The 14,477-nt window shown below is 37.2% G+C and overlaps 1 protein-coding gene and 1 long non-coding RNA gene across 3 annotated transcripts in view; one reads left to right on the forward strand and one right to left on the reverse strand.

Moving 5' to 3' along the window:
* Positions 1-1,316: 1,316 nt before the first annotated feature.
* BMAL2 (basic helix-loop-helix ARNT like 2) overlaps positions 1,317-14,477 on the reverse strand; it is a 32,081-nt gene continuing 18,920 nt past the window's right edge. The window contains exons 8-17 of the mRNA XM_066319653.1: positions 13,561-13,678; positions 12,598-12,741; positions 10,725-10,965; positions 9,694-9,800; positions 8,986-9,136; positions 7,731-7,786; positions 6,830-6,938; positions 6,291-6,378; positions 4,902-5,010; positions 1,317-3,913 (exon numbers count right to left, since the gene is read on the reverse strand). Coding sequence (XP_066175750.1) covers positions 3,777-3,913; positions 4,902-5,010; positions 6,291-6,378; positions 6,830-6,938; positions 7,731-7,786; positions 8,986-9,136; positions 9,694-9,800; positions 10,725-10,965; positions 12,598-12,741; positions 13,561-13,678 — 1,260 coding nt within the window. The 3' untranslated portion in view covers positions 1,317-3,776. The remainder of the gene's footprint in view (positions 3,914-4,901; positions 5,011-6,290; positions 6,379-6,829; positions 6,939-7,730; positions 7,787-8,985; positions 9,137-9,693; positions 9,801-10,724; positions 10,966-12,597; positions 12,742-13,560; positions 13,679-14,477) is intronic.
* Positions 3,989-9,795, forward strand: LOC136361618 (uncharacterized). 2 transcript variants are annotated; one of them, XR_010743663.1, is made up of 3 exons: positions 3,989-4,528; positions 5,890-5,970; positions 9,712-9,795. It is a non-coding gene; the product is annotated as an uncharacterized lncRNA (long non-coding RNA). The 2 variants fall into 2 exon arrangements; XR_010743662.1 differs by lacking the exon at positions 9,712-9,795 and adding an exon at positions 6,275-6,356 and having other exon boundaries at positions 3,990-4,528.

Consider the following 14,477-nt stretch of genomic DNA (forward strand, 5'->3'; position numbering starts at 1 on the left):
CACCTTCCAGCCTGATCAACCTCACTGTTACCTATTAACAGTGTTACCCAAGAGCTCATTAATTATGTGACTTTCTCACCGTTGTGCCAAGGTTCCCTGAGTGGTGTAGGACACGTTACAGATGTTGGGTCGCGTACACTTGGAATCTGCAAATGCCAGGGAAGAAAAGTTACCAACCAGACAGGGTCACCACTGCAGCAGCAGCAGCCAAGGTAGAGCTTTCCCACAAAACTTCTTACCATTTCCAAAGACTGTGTGATTATTTCTGGTGGTTCTGATGTGAAAACAAATGAAAAATAAAAATTTATGTGCAGTGCCCACATACCTGAGCTTACCTTTAACACGTCAGGCAGGCTGAGGTACTGTATTCTCTTTTCTGTCCCACTTTGAATCATGAACAGAAACACTGCTGTGAGCAGTTACTAAAATGACTTTAGCCTTTGGTGCTTTTGAGTAAACCGAATTTTCCAGTATTCTAGAAAGTGTAAGGTCCACAGCAAATTCCAGAACGACAAAGCACCACAGGAAAGAAACCAGGAGTCAATTTCTGCTTTATACCCACACAACAGTGCTGTACTTGACCATACCCTACAAGAGAATCCCAAAAGCACAGAAAGGCTCCTCCCTGCCCCCAGAACATCAAGTGACAAATGTTCATAGGTACACAACTGCTTAGGTCAAAAAAGACCTCAGAGATCAAGTCCAGCTATAACCCAGGACCACCAAATCCACCATTACCCCTGTCCTTCAGTGCCACACCTGCACATCTTTTAAACACCTCCAGGAACGGTGATTTCGCCACTTCCCTGGATAGCCTCTGCCAATACTTAGTAACCCTTTTTTTTTTTGCCCCAATATCCAATCTAAACCTCCCCTGGCACAACTTGAGGCCAGTTCCTTTCATCTGTCCCTTGGGAGCAGAGCCTGACCCCCACCTACCTCCAGCCAGGGAGTTGTAGAGTGCTGAGGTCTCCCCTGAGCTTCCTTTTCTCCAGGCTGAGCATTCCCAGCTCCCTCAGCTGCTCCTCACAGGCCTTGTGCTTGCAACAGGGAATGGAAAAGTTCAGGGTTAAAGTGTGGACACCTTCAGAGTTCATCCCTGGAGGGCACAAGGTGTTCTGAAGCCCTGTTTGAATCCCAAAAAATGCACATTAGCTTGGATTACAGGCTCTCCCTGCCTGGGGAGCATCACACTGAGCTACCAAAATCCACAGGAGTTCCACATCCCTGTTTATATTTTTAGGGAAGGAGCCTGGGATCTGAAAGAACAAGTACTTTATATTTCAGTTCAGTATTAGACAGAATTGCCAGCAGACTAACAGCAGGGCATCAAAATAGTATTTATTGACCTAGTTTAACCACATCCTAGCATTACCTGCATCATACCAGGAACAACTGTCAGTATCTTACCAGAATTGTGCTGTTATACAAACAAAGATAAGCACATACTATCTCAGTTGTATTAAAAAATATCTAGTAATTTCACCAGAAATATTTACAAGTGACACTTTTTCTTGAAAAGGCTGCTTTAACCCAGAAAAAAAATTTACAAATAGTAAAGGGAGAATGTAATAAATTAATTGAAAGTCACAATATTTGTCATTGACTGCAAAAGAATCAAAGATACATAAGATACATTTTTGGGTTTTTTTAGGGTTAGTCAAGAATCCAAAAATAGTGTTTTGAGTCTAGACACTTATATAAATCTTGTGAAAGAATTAATCTTCTCTTGCAGTAATAACAGCTGCCCCATTTCCAAACTAATCCAGTTTAAAAAACTGTTCTAATAAAGTCCGTATAATTTTAAGTGATTTATGTAGTCATTTTTCTATGAGCTACACTATTTGCTGGTTTACTTAGAACTTATTTCTAGAATAGAAAAGAGAAAATGCATTTTACAATGGCAAAATCTCAAATTCTCAAATTTCATTTACAGAAATAGATTATCAGTTCTTAGAAAGTGCCTCTTTATTTCTCCCACTTTGCTCCATGATATAGCCCAAAATGCAGAAAAAGCAGAAAAGTTTATTCTAATAAAGCAAGAGAACTGATAATTTTGGCCCCATGTCTGTAAAAAAGACATCTGAATGCTGGAAATGACATCCAAATAAAATGGAAAAAAAAAAAAAAAAAAAAAAAAAAAAAAAAAAAAAAAAAAAAGTCTAGAGTTAAAAAAAAAAATTAATCCAAGAAGCCATTCTAGCAAATCACTATCACCAAAACCATGTCGTTTGCAAAAGGAGTCAAATTATCTATGATTCAGAGCTGCTCTGTGAAGCAGAGGAAACCACTTCATGTCCAGATCGTGTCCTCCTGAGGACAGGGTGGCTCCCCAGCAGCACAAGGATGACATCTAGTGACAGCCACATCCATCTGTTCCCAACTCCAGCCTTCCTAAAAACGGCAGCGCAGGCTGCCATCCTCACCTGGAGTGAGAGAGGTAAGGGTTGTACCTGTGTTTAAATGTCTGCATTAAAAAGATGCACATGTAGCTGATATCTTCAAATGCTTTCCTTTCATTACCTGAATTAAAAAAAAAAAAAAAACCAAAACAAACTCCAAACATGAAGAAAACATGGAAAAAAATCTGTAATTTTATGATACATAATTTATACAAAAATTTGTTTAAACCTTCAATGCCAGAGATAAAAAGATCCTCTTGCTATATCAGTGCTATGTTGTTCTAATGCAACCTCTAAAGTGCCGTGTTCTTGAGTCATTTGCTGTAACTGGGATACAATCCTTGCAAAAGCTGTTCCCAAAAGATCATCCTGCATAGCATTTACTTACACAGCTATAGTACAGAGAGATTTTTAAAAGTAAGTCACACACTCAAGCAGTAGAAAATTCTCCCAATCTCTCCAAAAACATAAAATATGCTCTAAATTTTAACATTTTTTTCACCCACAGACAGTGCAAACCTCACTCTGGAGCCAGGACTATCCATTTAAACTTCTCTAGTTAGTAAAGAACCTGGGACAAGACCAAAGTGCTTTATTACAAATAGAGCATGATTTTTCTCTGGCTCTATGCACTGCCTCTCTAACAATACATTACAAATAATAGAAAACAGTAATTAAGAGTTTGTTGCTCTTTTCTTAACCCTTCTCATGTTTGTGTGCTGGGAAAATGAGGGTTTTTCTCAAAACATTTTCTGTGTATTAGGGTGATCCAACCCCAATCCTTGCTCCCATAACTTTAGGCTTCATTTTCACCTTTGACTGCAAAAATTGCACTGCTGAGAAGTGCAAGGAATCACAAACTGCATCATTTGAGAATTACAATACCTTATTTTACAACTGTAGTGTGTGCAAATCATTATTTCAATTAAATTTAATAGTTACAAATATTCTTAAACCATATAAGTACAGTAGGTTCTACAGAAAGTAACATGGATAACCAATATTCTGCAACTTGAAACAAAAACAATAAATAAAAGTTTGTAGTATTAAAACTAAGAAAAAGTAATCCTGTACATTGTACAGTACCTTTTGGTTAAAGCTTCTTAGCAAAAATATACTAATGTGTTCTAAGCATTCCAGTTACTGATGGTTCGATAATAAAACTTCAAGGTTTCCTCATCGTGAAAAAAATATTGCATTTGTCTGTAGGTGCAGCAGAAGATGTCTCTCTCTGAACAAGGCTTCAGTCCTTAAAAATCCAGAGACAGCAAGTCTGAATTCAAAGGAACCATTACAAAACTCCAATACAGTACTGAGGATGTAGGGTTCTTGTGCATGAGGGGGTTTTGACATTCCTTACTCCCAGGAGCAGCTCTAGAGAGCCCACTGGATATCACTGAGGTCAGCTGGGTCTCCCAGGCCTCCGTCAGCCTCCAGGTAATTCATCAGAGCTGTCATTGCAGTGTCATCGTTCTCGCAGATGGCATCGAAGTCCAGCTGAGAATTGCCACCTGCACAGGGATTAAAACAGGGAGTTTGGAGCTTCATAAACACTATGAAGCATGGAGAACATGGCAACTTGCAAAACATGCCACCTGCCTTTGATGCCAAGGCAAATATTTCTATGTTAAAACCCCCCTAACTTGACTCCGTTTTGGTTTAAAACCATTGCTCCTTGTTCTGTGTTGTTGGAGTTGTTTTTAAATTATTTTTTCCCAAAATCTTATTAGAGGATTAGTTTTTTTCCCTTTTTGTTTCTTTTTCAGTGTTTTTCTTTTTTGGTTGGTTGGTTTGGGGTTGTCAGGGTTTGGGGTTTAAAATTTTTTTTGAAAAGGCTCATAGTTCAACTTGAAGAAAGCTGGTGGTTATAAATAAACAAAGCCCTAGTAAATGAAGGAGAAAAAGGAGATGGAAAAGTTTTTAAGAGCTGAAATACAGGATCAGCATAAACATGGCTTTTACAGCATTTTGCCTTTTATGTTAAACATAATGCAGTGGCATTTTCCTCTTACAGGGCCAGGGAATCCAGACAAACTTAACAAGGGAAAGACAAAAAAAAAATTCTTTCTGAACCATTTTGTGCAGTTCTTTGTATCAACTACTCCCAGCTTGCAGCTAAGAAAGAGGTGAAGTGCTAAAGGACAATAATTCACAAATTCCAAGAAGTTCCCTGACATTACATTGAAATACTTTTCCCTCCCCATCTCTGTCCTGGAGAGAGAACAGTAAAGAGCCTCATGAAAAGTTTAAGAATGTAATGGTAAACTTCAGTTACAGATGTTGGGTTTTGTCATGGCATTGCCTCACTGATCAAATTTTGCTGTTTGCCTTGCAGCAATAACACATCTGTTTTCAGAGTGCTCTCATCTTCAGCCAGCCAGCCAAATCTCTTTACAATTTATACATGGTTGCAAAGTGGTGCACTCAGAAATGACACCATTGATCAGAAACGTCAGCCCCTGCAACTCCCAGAATATCCCCAAGAGAAATAAATCTTACTGAGGAGAGGTTCGTTACTGGGAAATGGAATAGCACCCTGGGTTTGTTCTGAATTCTCTAGAGCTTCTGTTTCTGAAGGACACAACTGAATCAACTCTTTATTTGGCACCTGAAAGAAAGGACAGAATTAGATCCTAAATTTAGTCACAATTATTATATTACAACAACATCATTGATTGCTGTCAAATTATTAAGAACTAAAAAGAGAAATTGAAAAATATACATCATCAGGCAGATATTTTGCATTTAGAAACAAATTTTTAGAAGTTCATATAGCACTGGTCCTGGCTTAAATAAAAGTTGTGACTTACACAGCTGTCAAAGGTACTTCACAGTGATGAGTTAGACCCTCAAGCAGTGCCAGTGTTCAGTAAATAAATCCAGCACCAAATGTACTGGTTTGCACTTTCCACATCTACTACCATAAACTGCAAATTCCCAGTGACCTCATGTCAAAACATTCCAGTTAACAGATTAAAAAAGCCCTCATACCTCCTTGGTTCTATATGCATTAAACTATACTGATCATAACAATAGAGATGGAAGTCATACTAACAAAAAAAAAAAAAAAAAAAAAAAAAAAAAAGATTTTTTCCCCCTGACACTTGTTTTATTTAACACATATATGTCATTTAGCAGGAGACATTCCTAGGACTGCCTGACTCGTGTATATTCTGCCAGGAAATTAATAAAGGTGAAATGCTTTCCAAAAGTATTTTAGGAACAAATGAGATACCAAAGCCCAGACTCAAGAAATATCTTCAATAAATATGATGAAATTATCTTTATGATGAGACATTACATGATTTAGAGAGTTCAGCATATATAAGTCAAACAACTTCTAAGGAGAAAGATCTGTGGTAACACAGGGGAGAGAGAACAGATCATAAAAGAAAGGGGGAAGCCAAAGCAGTTCCTAGACCAGAATAGTGGGGGTTTTTTAATAGGAAATTAAAACTGCAGTGAAAAGATAAACTGTTCTTAACAGAAAAGAAATTTGCATTCAAAGAAGAGCTGTTGGAGAAGTTTGTTCATGCAGTGTCCAATACAAAACATACAACATCTTTAGGTAAGAAGATATGTTAATTATTCCAGAGCTATGGGCAATAATTATGTTAGTTATATTTTGTGGTGTTACAAGCACTAGTTGATTTACAAGCACTACTAGATTAGCATAACTATCCATTTTTAGAAGAGTAAAGGAAATGCCTTCAAAGTCACAATTTTGAACATTTCAAAACAGCAGAGATTTTTTACAAAGTCTCTTCAAAAACATTAAAAGTACACATTCTCACACAAAACTAAATCAGGGCAATCTGTCTCAAACACAGATTTTCAGCTGACATTAACCTTTTCATTTTGGATTTTTACAGGCAGGAGTGTACTCACATCACTGCAGTTTATAGTTAAAGCTGGAGAAGGTGATTTTCTGAGGAGATGTGACGGACTTAACTCTCCAGAGGGTGAAGAATGCAACCTAAAATTGCACATGTTTAGTTGATTTACCAGGTGACATTAACGAAACACTGAAAAACAGATTGTGTTGGAGAACCCACCAGACCTCCCCAGTGACAAGGCATGAGTCTGATAATTTGAAACAATAATGTCTTAAATTCTCTTGAAGAGTCTAAATTATCCTGCTCCAAGTTTTGGTAGCAGAAAACAGAAGAGAGATCAGAAAAGGCCATGGGTCACAATTCCTTGAGCATATTTTTCTTTCTCTGTTGAATCACCAGCACAGTGATGTGCTCTGCCAGGGATGAGACTGACATTAATTATAATGGTATCTCATAATACTATTGCTCAACCTAAAACATGTTACACATATAAAACAATAAAAGTGAAACTGGAGCAACCCTCTCATCATCACATATCCCTCGTCCCTATCTTTACTTAAAAGCCTAATGATGATGTTATGCATTTATTACCTTTGTAATTCTAATATTTCATTTGCAATTTCGGTTCCTATACTTCCAGCACCAAGAACTGTTCCAGAGGACATTCCAGGTACACTTACTAAAGACTGTTTTACAGCATCTGGAGATAAAAAAACAAAGCCCAAACAAAACCTTGAACACAGAGCAGTTTCAGTGCAGAGCAAGGATTTATTTTAAATAGCTTTTGTTCTAGATATATACACTATGTAAGTATACATTTTCATATATATATTCAGATATTATATTCATTTAAACACTGATTCATGGCAGAGGGTGTTGCAATATACAGTGAATAATCTGTTTGTGAACATTGTTGTTCCCCAGTAGTGAAATATATTTAATCACTGCCACCTCCACTGTCTCTCACAGACATTGCAAAGTACATGAGTTTAAAAAACCCCTTGGATTTCTCACCAACTGAAATGAGTTATTGAAAGAACATTTTGAAAAGCAAATATAAAGCCTTGACAGCAAGATGAGAGAACAGCATGCAGAAAGCAGAATCTATGCACAGCAGAAAAACAGTAACAAAATGTGTTCTGTATCAGTATTGCCCTGCCTATTATAGATAAACTCAGCACGATCTGTTCAGTAAACTGGGCAAAATATTAAAGGTCTTTGACAGAAGCACAATATTCTACCAACCAAATCCCCAGCTCTAACAGAAGCTGCTGGAAATTAAAAGTAGGTTATATACACTTCTTTTTAGAGTTCTGTGAGTTTTACCAATTAGGCTCTGCAAGTAACTAGATGCTAAAAAAGAAGTAACATTTTTTTAAAAAATTACTTCTTCCTTGCACACAACCCAGAATAAAAAAATCCCTGGACTGGATAAATCTAAACTGACTGATCAGGAGATGCAGCTGTGATAACTGTATGAAGTGATACTTGCCTTCTGCAGGTTGGGAACTGTAGAGGACCTCTTCCTCAGCTGATTCCTTATGACCTCTGAGATTTAATGAAATTTAAAAAAATCCAAAACAAACCACAAAAAGTCAGCAGTTTTTTTTCTAAGAGTAAAATCCATCATATATTTAATTTCAGTAATACTTCACACAAAACCAAAGCTAACATCCCCAAACTAGGTAAATATAAGATATTCCCCACACATTTCCATGTCCAATTCTTTGTAATGTTTCTGAGCAGTGGGTGAAATATTAATTTCCACTTACTCTCCAAGTGAAAAAAGAAAGCCTTTGTCTGTGTTCCATGATAAGGAATAGGGCTGTCATTTTTAGTGTTAGGAGGGAAGCAGGAATAAGAACAGGTCAGTAGCTGCCTCCTATCAGCAGCTGTTGCCCTCCTTCCCTCCTGCAGACAGCTGCAGTGCCCACATCTCAAGGGCAGGCAAAAAAGTGTCCTTGGGCTACAGCACAGACTGTTCTGAACTGCTCTTCTCTGTCTTCTTGGGGGAAAAGGACATGAGCCATAGAGGTGAGTGATGTTGACTTAAGGCATGAACCAGATACAGAATGGACAAAAGGCCCCCTTGACAACTTTGTTTAATGGAAATAAAATCCCCTCTGTCCCTACTCAAAATCCCAATCATCGGCAAAGATCCTCAGTAGCACTGGAACAATCTCAATTACAGCTCCATTGCAAGGTGCACAGAATGAAAAAACTACAAATAAAAAGAAGAATTAAACACATGCATTTACTGTCCCATAGGCTCCACCCTTGCAATCAGTTTGGAGAGGATCTTTCTGTCCTGCCTTGCATTTCCACCATCTATCAAGTGTGCTTCTCCACCTTCTGACACCTGGGGGTAGGGCAGCACTTGGAATTGGGTCAAGTGACACACAGAGATTTGTAAAGACCAGAAGGAAAAGCAGAATTAACTTGACAGTTCCATTTATTCAAATTTACTTTTCTTGAAGATCCTTCCCTTCTTCCTTTAACAAGAAACCCTTTCATCTCATATTTTCCAAATGGGAAACAACATAGTTTTCAGAGTCAAATCCACAACTTAGGCCAGAAACAAAAACAGTTGGTAAATGCCAAAAGGGTGTTTGTCCAGGTTGTTCAGCCCCTTTTTGTGCAGGGTTGGTGTTTTCTAGCCTTGTTCTGCTTTCTAAGCAGGTTATTTTCTGTTAGTGCTAACTGTAATTATGACAAAAAATAGATGGAGAGTCATATAAAGTACTTACAATACCACAGTGTTGTTTGATACAATGTACTCCAACTCTTTGGTCCAAGGATTCATGAAACTAAACCACTGGCTCTTTAAAGTAACAAAAGTCCCATCTTTCGCTCTAAATTTGTAGGAATTTGTAAATACTTTTTCTTTATTCTGCAACACTAGATAAGAAAAGGAAAGTTATAATCACCATATTTAAGCTTAGAAAGGTAAAGTTAGAAATAATAAATCTGTTTTATAGCATCATAAAATCAAAATGCTTCTGTCGGCAAGATATATAATAACATGCCAGAACAAACTGGGATCTGTTCTAAAATCAAATTATATCATTTCAGCGGGGTCATAAATCTTACATTAGAAAGCAAATACTAAGTTTCTGCAAACCACCAGGAGACTCATGACTTGGTGAGCTTTAACTCGTGTCTTTAATTATGTTATCAGACACATCTGCTCTTCAGGATTCCTTCCTCTTCCTTACAAAGAATGGAAGCAGAGGGTTTGACAGATGTGCTGACATTATTCCCCTACAATTAAGGCCCTGCACCAGGAGCCAAGACAACACAAGTTTCTCCCTGATTTTATTACAAGCCTTACAAAGGCTTGACTTAACACAGACACACGAACGGCAATGCTGAGGGTGGGTACTTTGGGTTTGTAGTGTTTTCACTTGCAGTTACATGTAGCTGTAAGCAGTCTGGGAGGACCAACTATTTTGTACCTTCTTTGTGTTTTTCAGCTAGGTGATTGTGATCATCTTGATGGCAGTACTCGTAACAAGAAGTTCCTAGAAGCTCTTGTGGCAGATATCCTAAAATTGCTGTTGCACTGTTAGAAATAAAAATGTGAACTACAGCGGATTCAAAGCTGTTTTCTTCAGTATCAGATAAAGCAGAACATTAATATTTAAACAAACAGATGCTTGTATTTGTGTTTGGGGAAAAAAATACAGCATTAGTACAGCTCTAAAACAACAGGAAATACTTTTCACAGCAAATTATCCCTCTGCAATGAATGACAATTCAAAGGTAAAGTAAGTGTTTAAACTTGCAAACCACATGTACACACAAAATACTTCTGTTTAGTGGCTTCCCCTTAGCCAGTCACAGTACTGGTCACATGTAAGAGTCAATAAAAAGCTCAGTAGTTGAATTTTGCTCTTCCACTAAAAGGAATTCGTTTTAAACTGACAATTTTAGTTGAAGGAAAAGAAGACTGAAAGCAGTAACATTTCCAGCGACTATGAAATTCAAAATGCAAAGTGGTAACTAGGTCTCTACAACAAATAGCAGAAAGTACAGAAAATGGGAACTTAGTTCTCACTTCTAATGAAATTATTTGGTTCTTCATTTAGATAGAATGTATTTGTTACAAATGGTAAGACTCTCAGAAGTAACAACTTTTGGTTAAGTGTTATTACTTCAGTCATGTGCAGAGCTACTAAGCTCTAACTTGAGATTTTTCTTTATGAATTAATAAGTCCATTTTCTAGAGGACAAAACACTTCTATACATTATGTATTATCTGACAAAAAACAAAACCCAAGTATACATAGTTTAAGAATTAGCTGTTCTTCTGTAGAGCAGGAAAACATTCTGAAAATTCGAATTTTTGAGATTTCTCAAAAAATTCTCAAAAATTGGGAATTTAAATTAGAACTTCTACTCTGCTGGAGATATTACAGTTCTGACAGAGTATCAGAAAATGGGAGCAGTTGTGTCATTTCTCTTCATTAAAGAACAAAATGCTTACCGCTGATCTACATAAACAAATTTTCCATCCATGGCAAATCGTGTAACAAACTCTGTTGCTTTGACTTTTATCTCTCCACTCTTTTGTGGAACAATATAAGGGTGTAACCTCCCAATTGCAACAAGACAGTTAAAGTTACTACTGTCCTTTTCTACATCATTTTCCTCTTCTACTCCCACCTCATTAGGAGGCCAGTTCTTCAAATACCCAGTACAGTGAATGGTGCAGTATTTTCTGTGATCTAACAGAAAGAAATAAGAAGCAGTTATTGTTCAAAGAGTAAACCAAACTACTTATTTTATTCTGTTGGCCGTGAGACCAGCAACTATATTTCATGCTTACCTACACCAAGTGTACAAAGCTGTAGATCATTTTACAGGGTATTTTTCAATTAATTTTGTTCTATTCAATTTGGGCTTACCTGCAGAGAGAGCTTCTAACCTTTTGTAAGATTTAGGAAGATGCATTATGGGTATTGGCAGTTCAAACACAAGTTAGACAGAAAAGAAAGCAATAACCCACAGATCACTTTGGTTTTATATGTTTGTGAATTAAAATTAACCTGAGGCCCTCTGTAGCTTCCAAATAAATTTACCTTTAGTGAGCACAGTGATCTGAACATATGCTCACTGCTGTTGTTGAAAGAATCAGTCAATCAAGAACAACCCAAAGCAATCCAAAGCTATTTTCTATTTATCTCAGGCTTCTTAAGTTTTATGGGTATACAAATATTTTAAACATCCTAAATTCGAGCATACAGTGTCATTCATCCCTTTTTGCTCTCTAAATAATATGCAAACACCCTCATAAGCAGCAAGGTTTGACATAATGTGTTCTACAGTAGCTGTCTTTCCAAAAAAAAAATGCCAAAGCATTCTACACATCTCTATGCTGAACAAATTGCTTTCCATAGTTTTGATTTTCCTCTCTATCACAAAAAACAGAGATCAACTCTGCAAAATGAGAAACAGTTATCCCACTGTGATTTTGTCACAGTTGCTCAGGTGCCTTCTCTCAAAACTGTTTTCCCAAGAAACATTTACAGAAGGTAAATTCTTGTCTCACTGAGTTATCTGACACATCAAGGGATATCAAATTCTATTTACTTACAATCATGAGCCTCTTAAAATTTGTGGTGTATCTCAACAGTAACAGGCTACAGTGAAAAACAGAACTTGAAGGATTTTTTCAGGATCAAATAATTTCAGCACACCTTTGCAAAAATCAATACTAAGGTATTAAAGGTATTACTAAAACAAAAGCTGGAAATTGCATTTTAAAATTAAAATTTAAATTTTCACTGGAAATTTGACAAGATTATACTGCTCTACGAGCATACCAAAAAATGAACTAAAGTAGTATTACTGGGAGAATGAATGGAATTACATCGATCAACTAACTTTACTATAAAGAGGGGGGGAAAAAAGAAAATCCATACTTTTAAATACACACAACACAAAAAGTAAATCAGAAAATAAAGTTGGTTTACTTGCTTTTTTTCCCTTCAAAATAGTAGAGTTTGCAGGCTTTAGTCACTCAGTTATCTTCAAGACATAAGTTATTTAGTTTCATTCTTCTGATTTGCTCCAGTTCTTTCAAATATTTCCCTGAGACGTCTCAAATTTGACCACAACAGAGCACATGCTCCTATAGAGCCACTGTACCTCAGGTTCCTCCCTCCCTCTTTCCCGGAGGGCACCAGGAGGAGAAAGAGTACAATTAGACTGTTTTTCAAAAGGAGTCCCTGGTTCATATTTACACTGCTCTACATCTACATGGTGAGATCAGTAGGAAACAGAAAGTCATTAGTGACTCAGAATTTAAACAAATTACAAGACACAAAGCCCCCACTTCATCTGCACTCTTTGAATACCTTTCTTCTTTGGGTTGGGCAAACACTCCTTCTCCTCTTTGACTGTGGTCCTGCTACACTTTATCCGACAGAAGAAGGAACGTCGAGCACCAGAGTTCAGCCGGGCTGGTCCAGCTTGGTAATCTGTGTGTACTTGCAAGCCAGCTTACAAAGATTTAGTAAAGTCGTTTAAAAAACCAAAACCAAGCAATAAAACTTCAGAAAACAAAATGTTTCCTGCATTTACCTCCCAGTACATTGTCCTTACTGTTTAGCTGCCTAAATTTTGTCCTTTCAATTAAAAAAGTCTAATAGTTTAAATAGGGCAAAGAAAACACGATTGACATAGATTCCAAAATTAGAAAGAACTACTCAACTATTTTTAAACGCTTCTTGATATTCTTAATAGAATTTTAGTACTGATGCTTTACAGACTTTCACCTTATATTTGGTACAAGGAAGAACTGCAAAGATGCTTGTAAAAGCCAGCAATAAAGTAGGCATTAGCTGCACAGTACACAATGCTTTGCTTATTAGGAACAACTGCAAACTAAAGAAGACTTGGTTACATTGGGATTGACACTTAGCATTTTCAGAGGAGACAGTGATTCTTGATATTGAAGTATTTTATCCCATGTTCGACTACATCAGGTCTTTTGTATTGACAAGATCTAGCAAATACAAGAAAAAAAAGTAGTATGCCGGTAGGAAGAATGTCAGACCACATCTTGGTAAATGCTTAACAGTGATTTCATTAATCTAACAGAATTTCAGTAATTCTTATGATCTAAAATCAAGTCTTTTCTGGGCTAGCTTGTCAACTCTAAATGCATTTTAAGCAGCAGATACGCATTCAAATGTTTGCTTCATAGAAATACCTCAGGTTTGTTCATCCATACATCCATACAAACACCTGAATGCCCCCTGACTAATAATTTATTAACAACTTTTCAAAAAATCTGAGCATGTCCAGCTCTGACTTACTTTTGCCATCTACGAGCTTCTCCCTGGGCAAGATGTCTGATGAAGAAAGTTGCTCCTTAACTTTTGCAACATCTTTTGGATGTAAGTAATCAAATAAACTTTGTCCAATTAAACTGGCCTATTAAAAAACAAACAACAAACAAAACCCAAAAGAGATGAGAACCACACCATTTTGGAACAGGACCCCACACATTACTTATCTCAGGAAAACAACTATCTAGACTCCTAAAAAAAAGTCAGTACAACAGTTACTCTAAATATCAATATTTTGTTTTACATTTCATTTTTTATTGTTCAATATAGTTCTTATTTAAAAGGGTAGTAAAAACATAGTTTGTTACTTCCTTTTGAAAAACAACTGATTTAGCCAGAGATCAAATGAGTTAGTGTACAACTAAATGCTTTATTTATGTAAATAATGCAATTCCTGGTCTAGCCAAAGCACAAAGTAACTCCACTCTGAGATTATTGGGGCAGGAGGGAAGAAATAGGAAGGAGGATTGAAATATTTAACTACCTAATGACTCTGAGCTCCAATCTGGTTGGACAAACTGGCACCACTGAGCCAGGAGCAGGCTGGAAGCAGGGCTCAGTCACCACAGCACTCCTTAGCAGAGGATATTTACAGGGAAGTCTCCAGCTGGGATGCCTTCTACCTGCTCACTCTGTTCATCCCAAGTAACTGACCTGCTGCACCACTTTGTTTTGGAACAGGAAGGAATTCTCAGAGAAGTGGGCTGGTTTGGGTTTTCCACTGCTTACCTTCAGCACAGCAGCCAAATCAAAGGACAGAAAGGAGCTGTGTTGACAAGCTCTACTCTAGACTCAAACTCAGGACAAACACCCTGTCTCCTGCCTTTTCCCAGTCTCCATTTAATCCTAATGCAATGGGGAAAATGCTGAATGCTGCTGAGACA

The sequence above is a fragment of the Sylvia atricapilla genome, chromosome 5 (assembly GCF_009819655.1).
Source record: "Sylvia atricapilla isolate bSylAtr1 chromosome 5, bSylAtr1.pri, whole genome shotgun sequence".
Lineage (NCBI taxonomy): Eukaryota > Metazoa > Chordata > Aves > Passeriformes > Sylviidae > Sylvia > Sylvia atricapilla.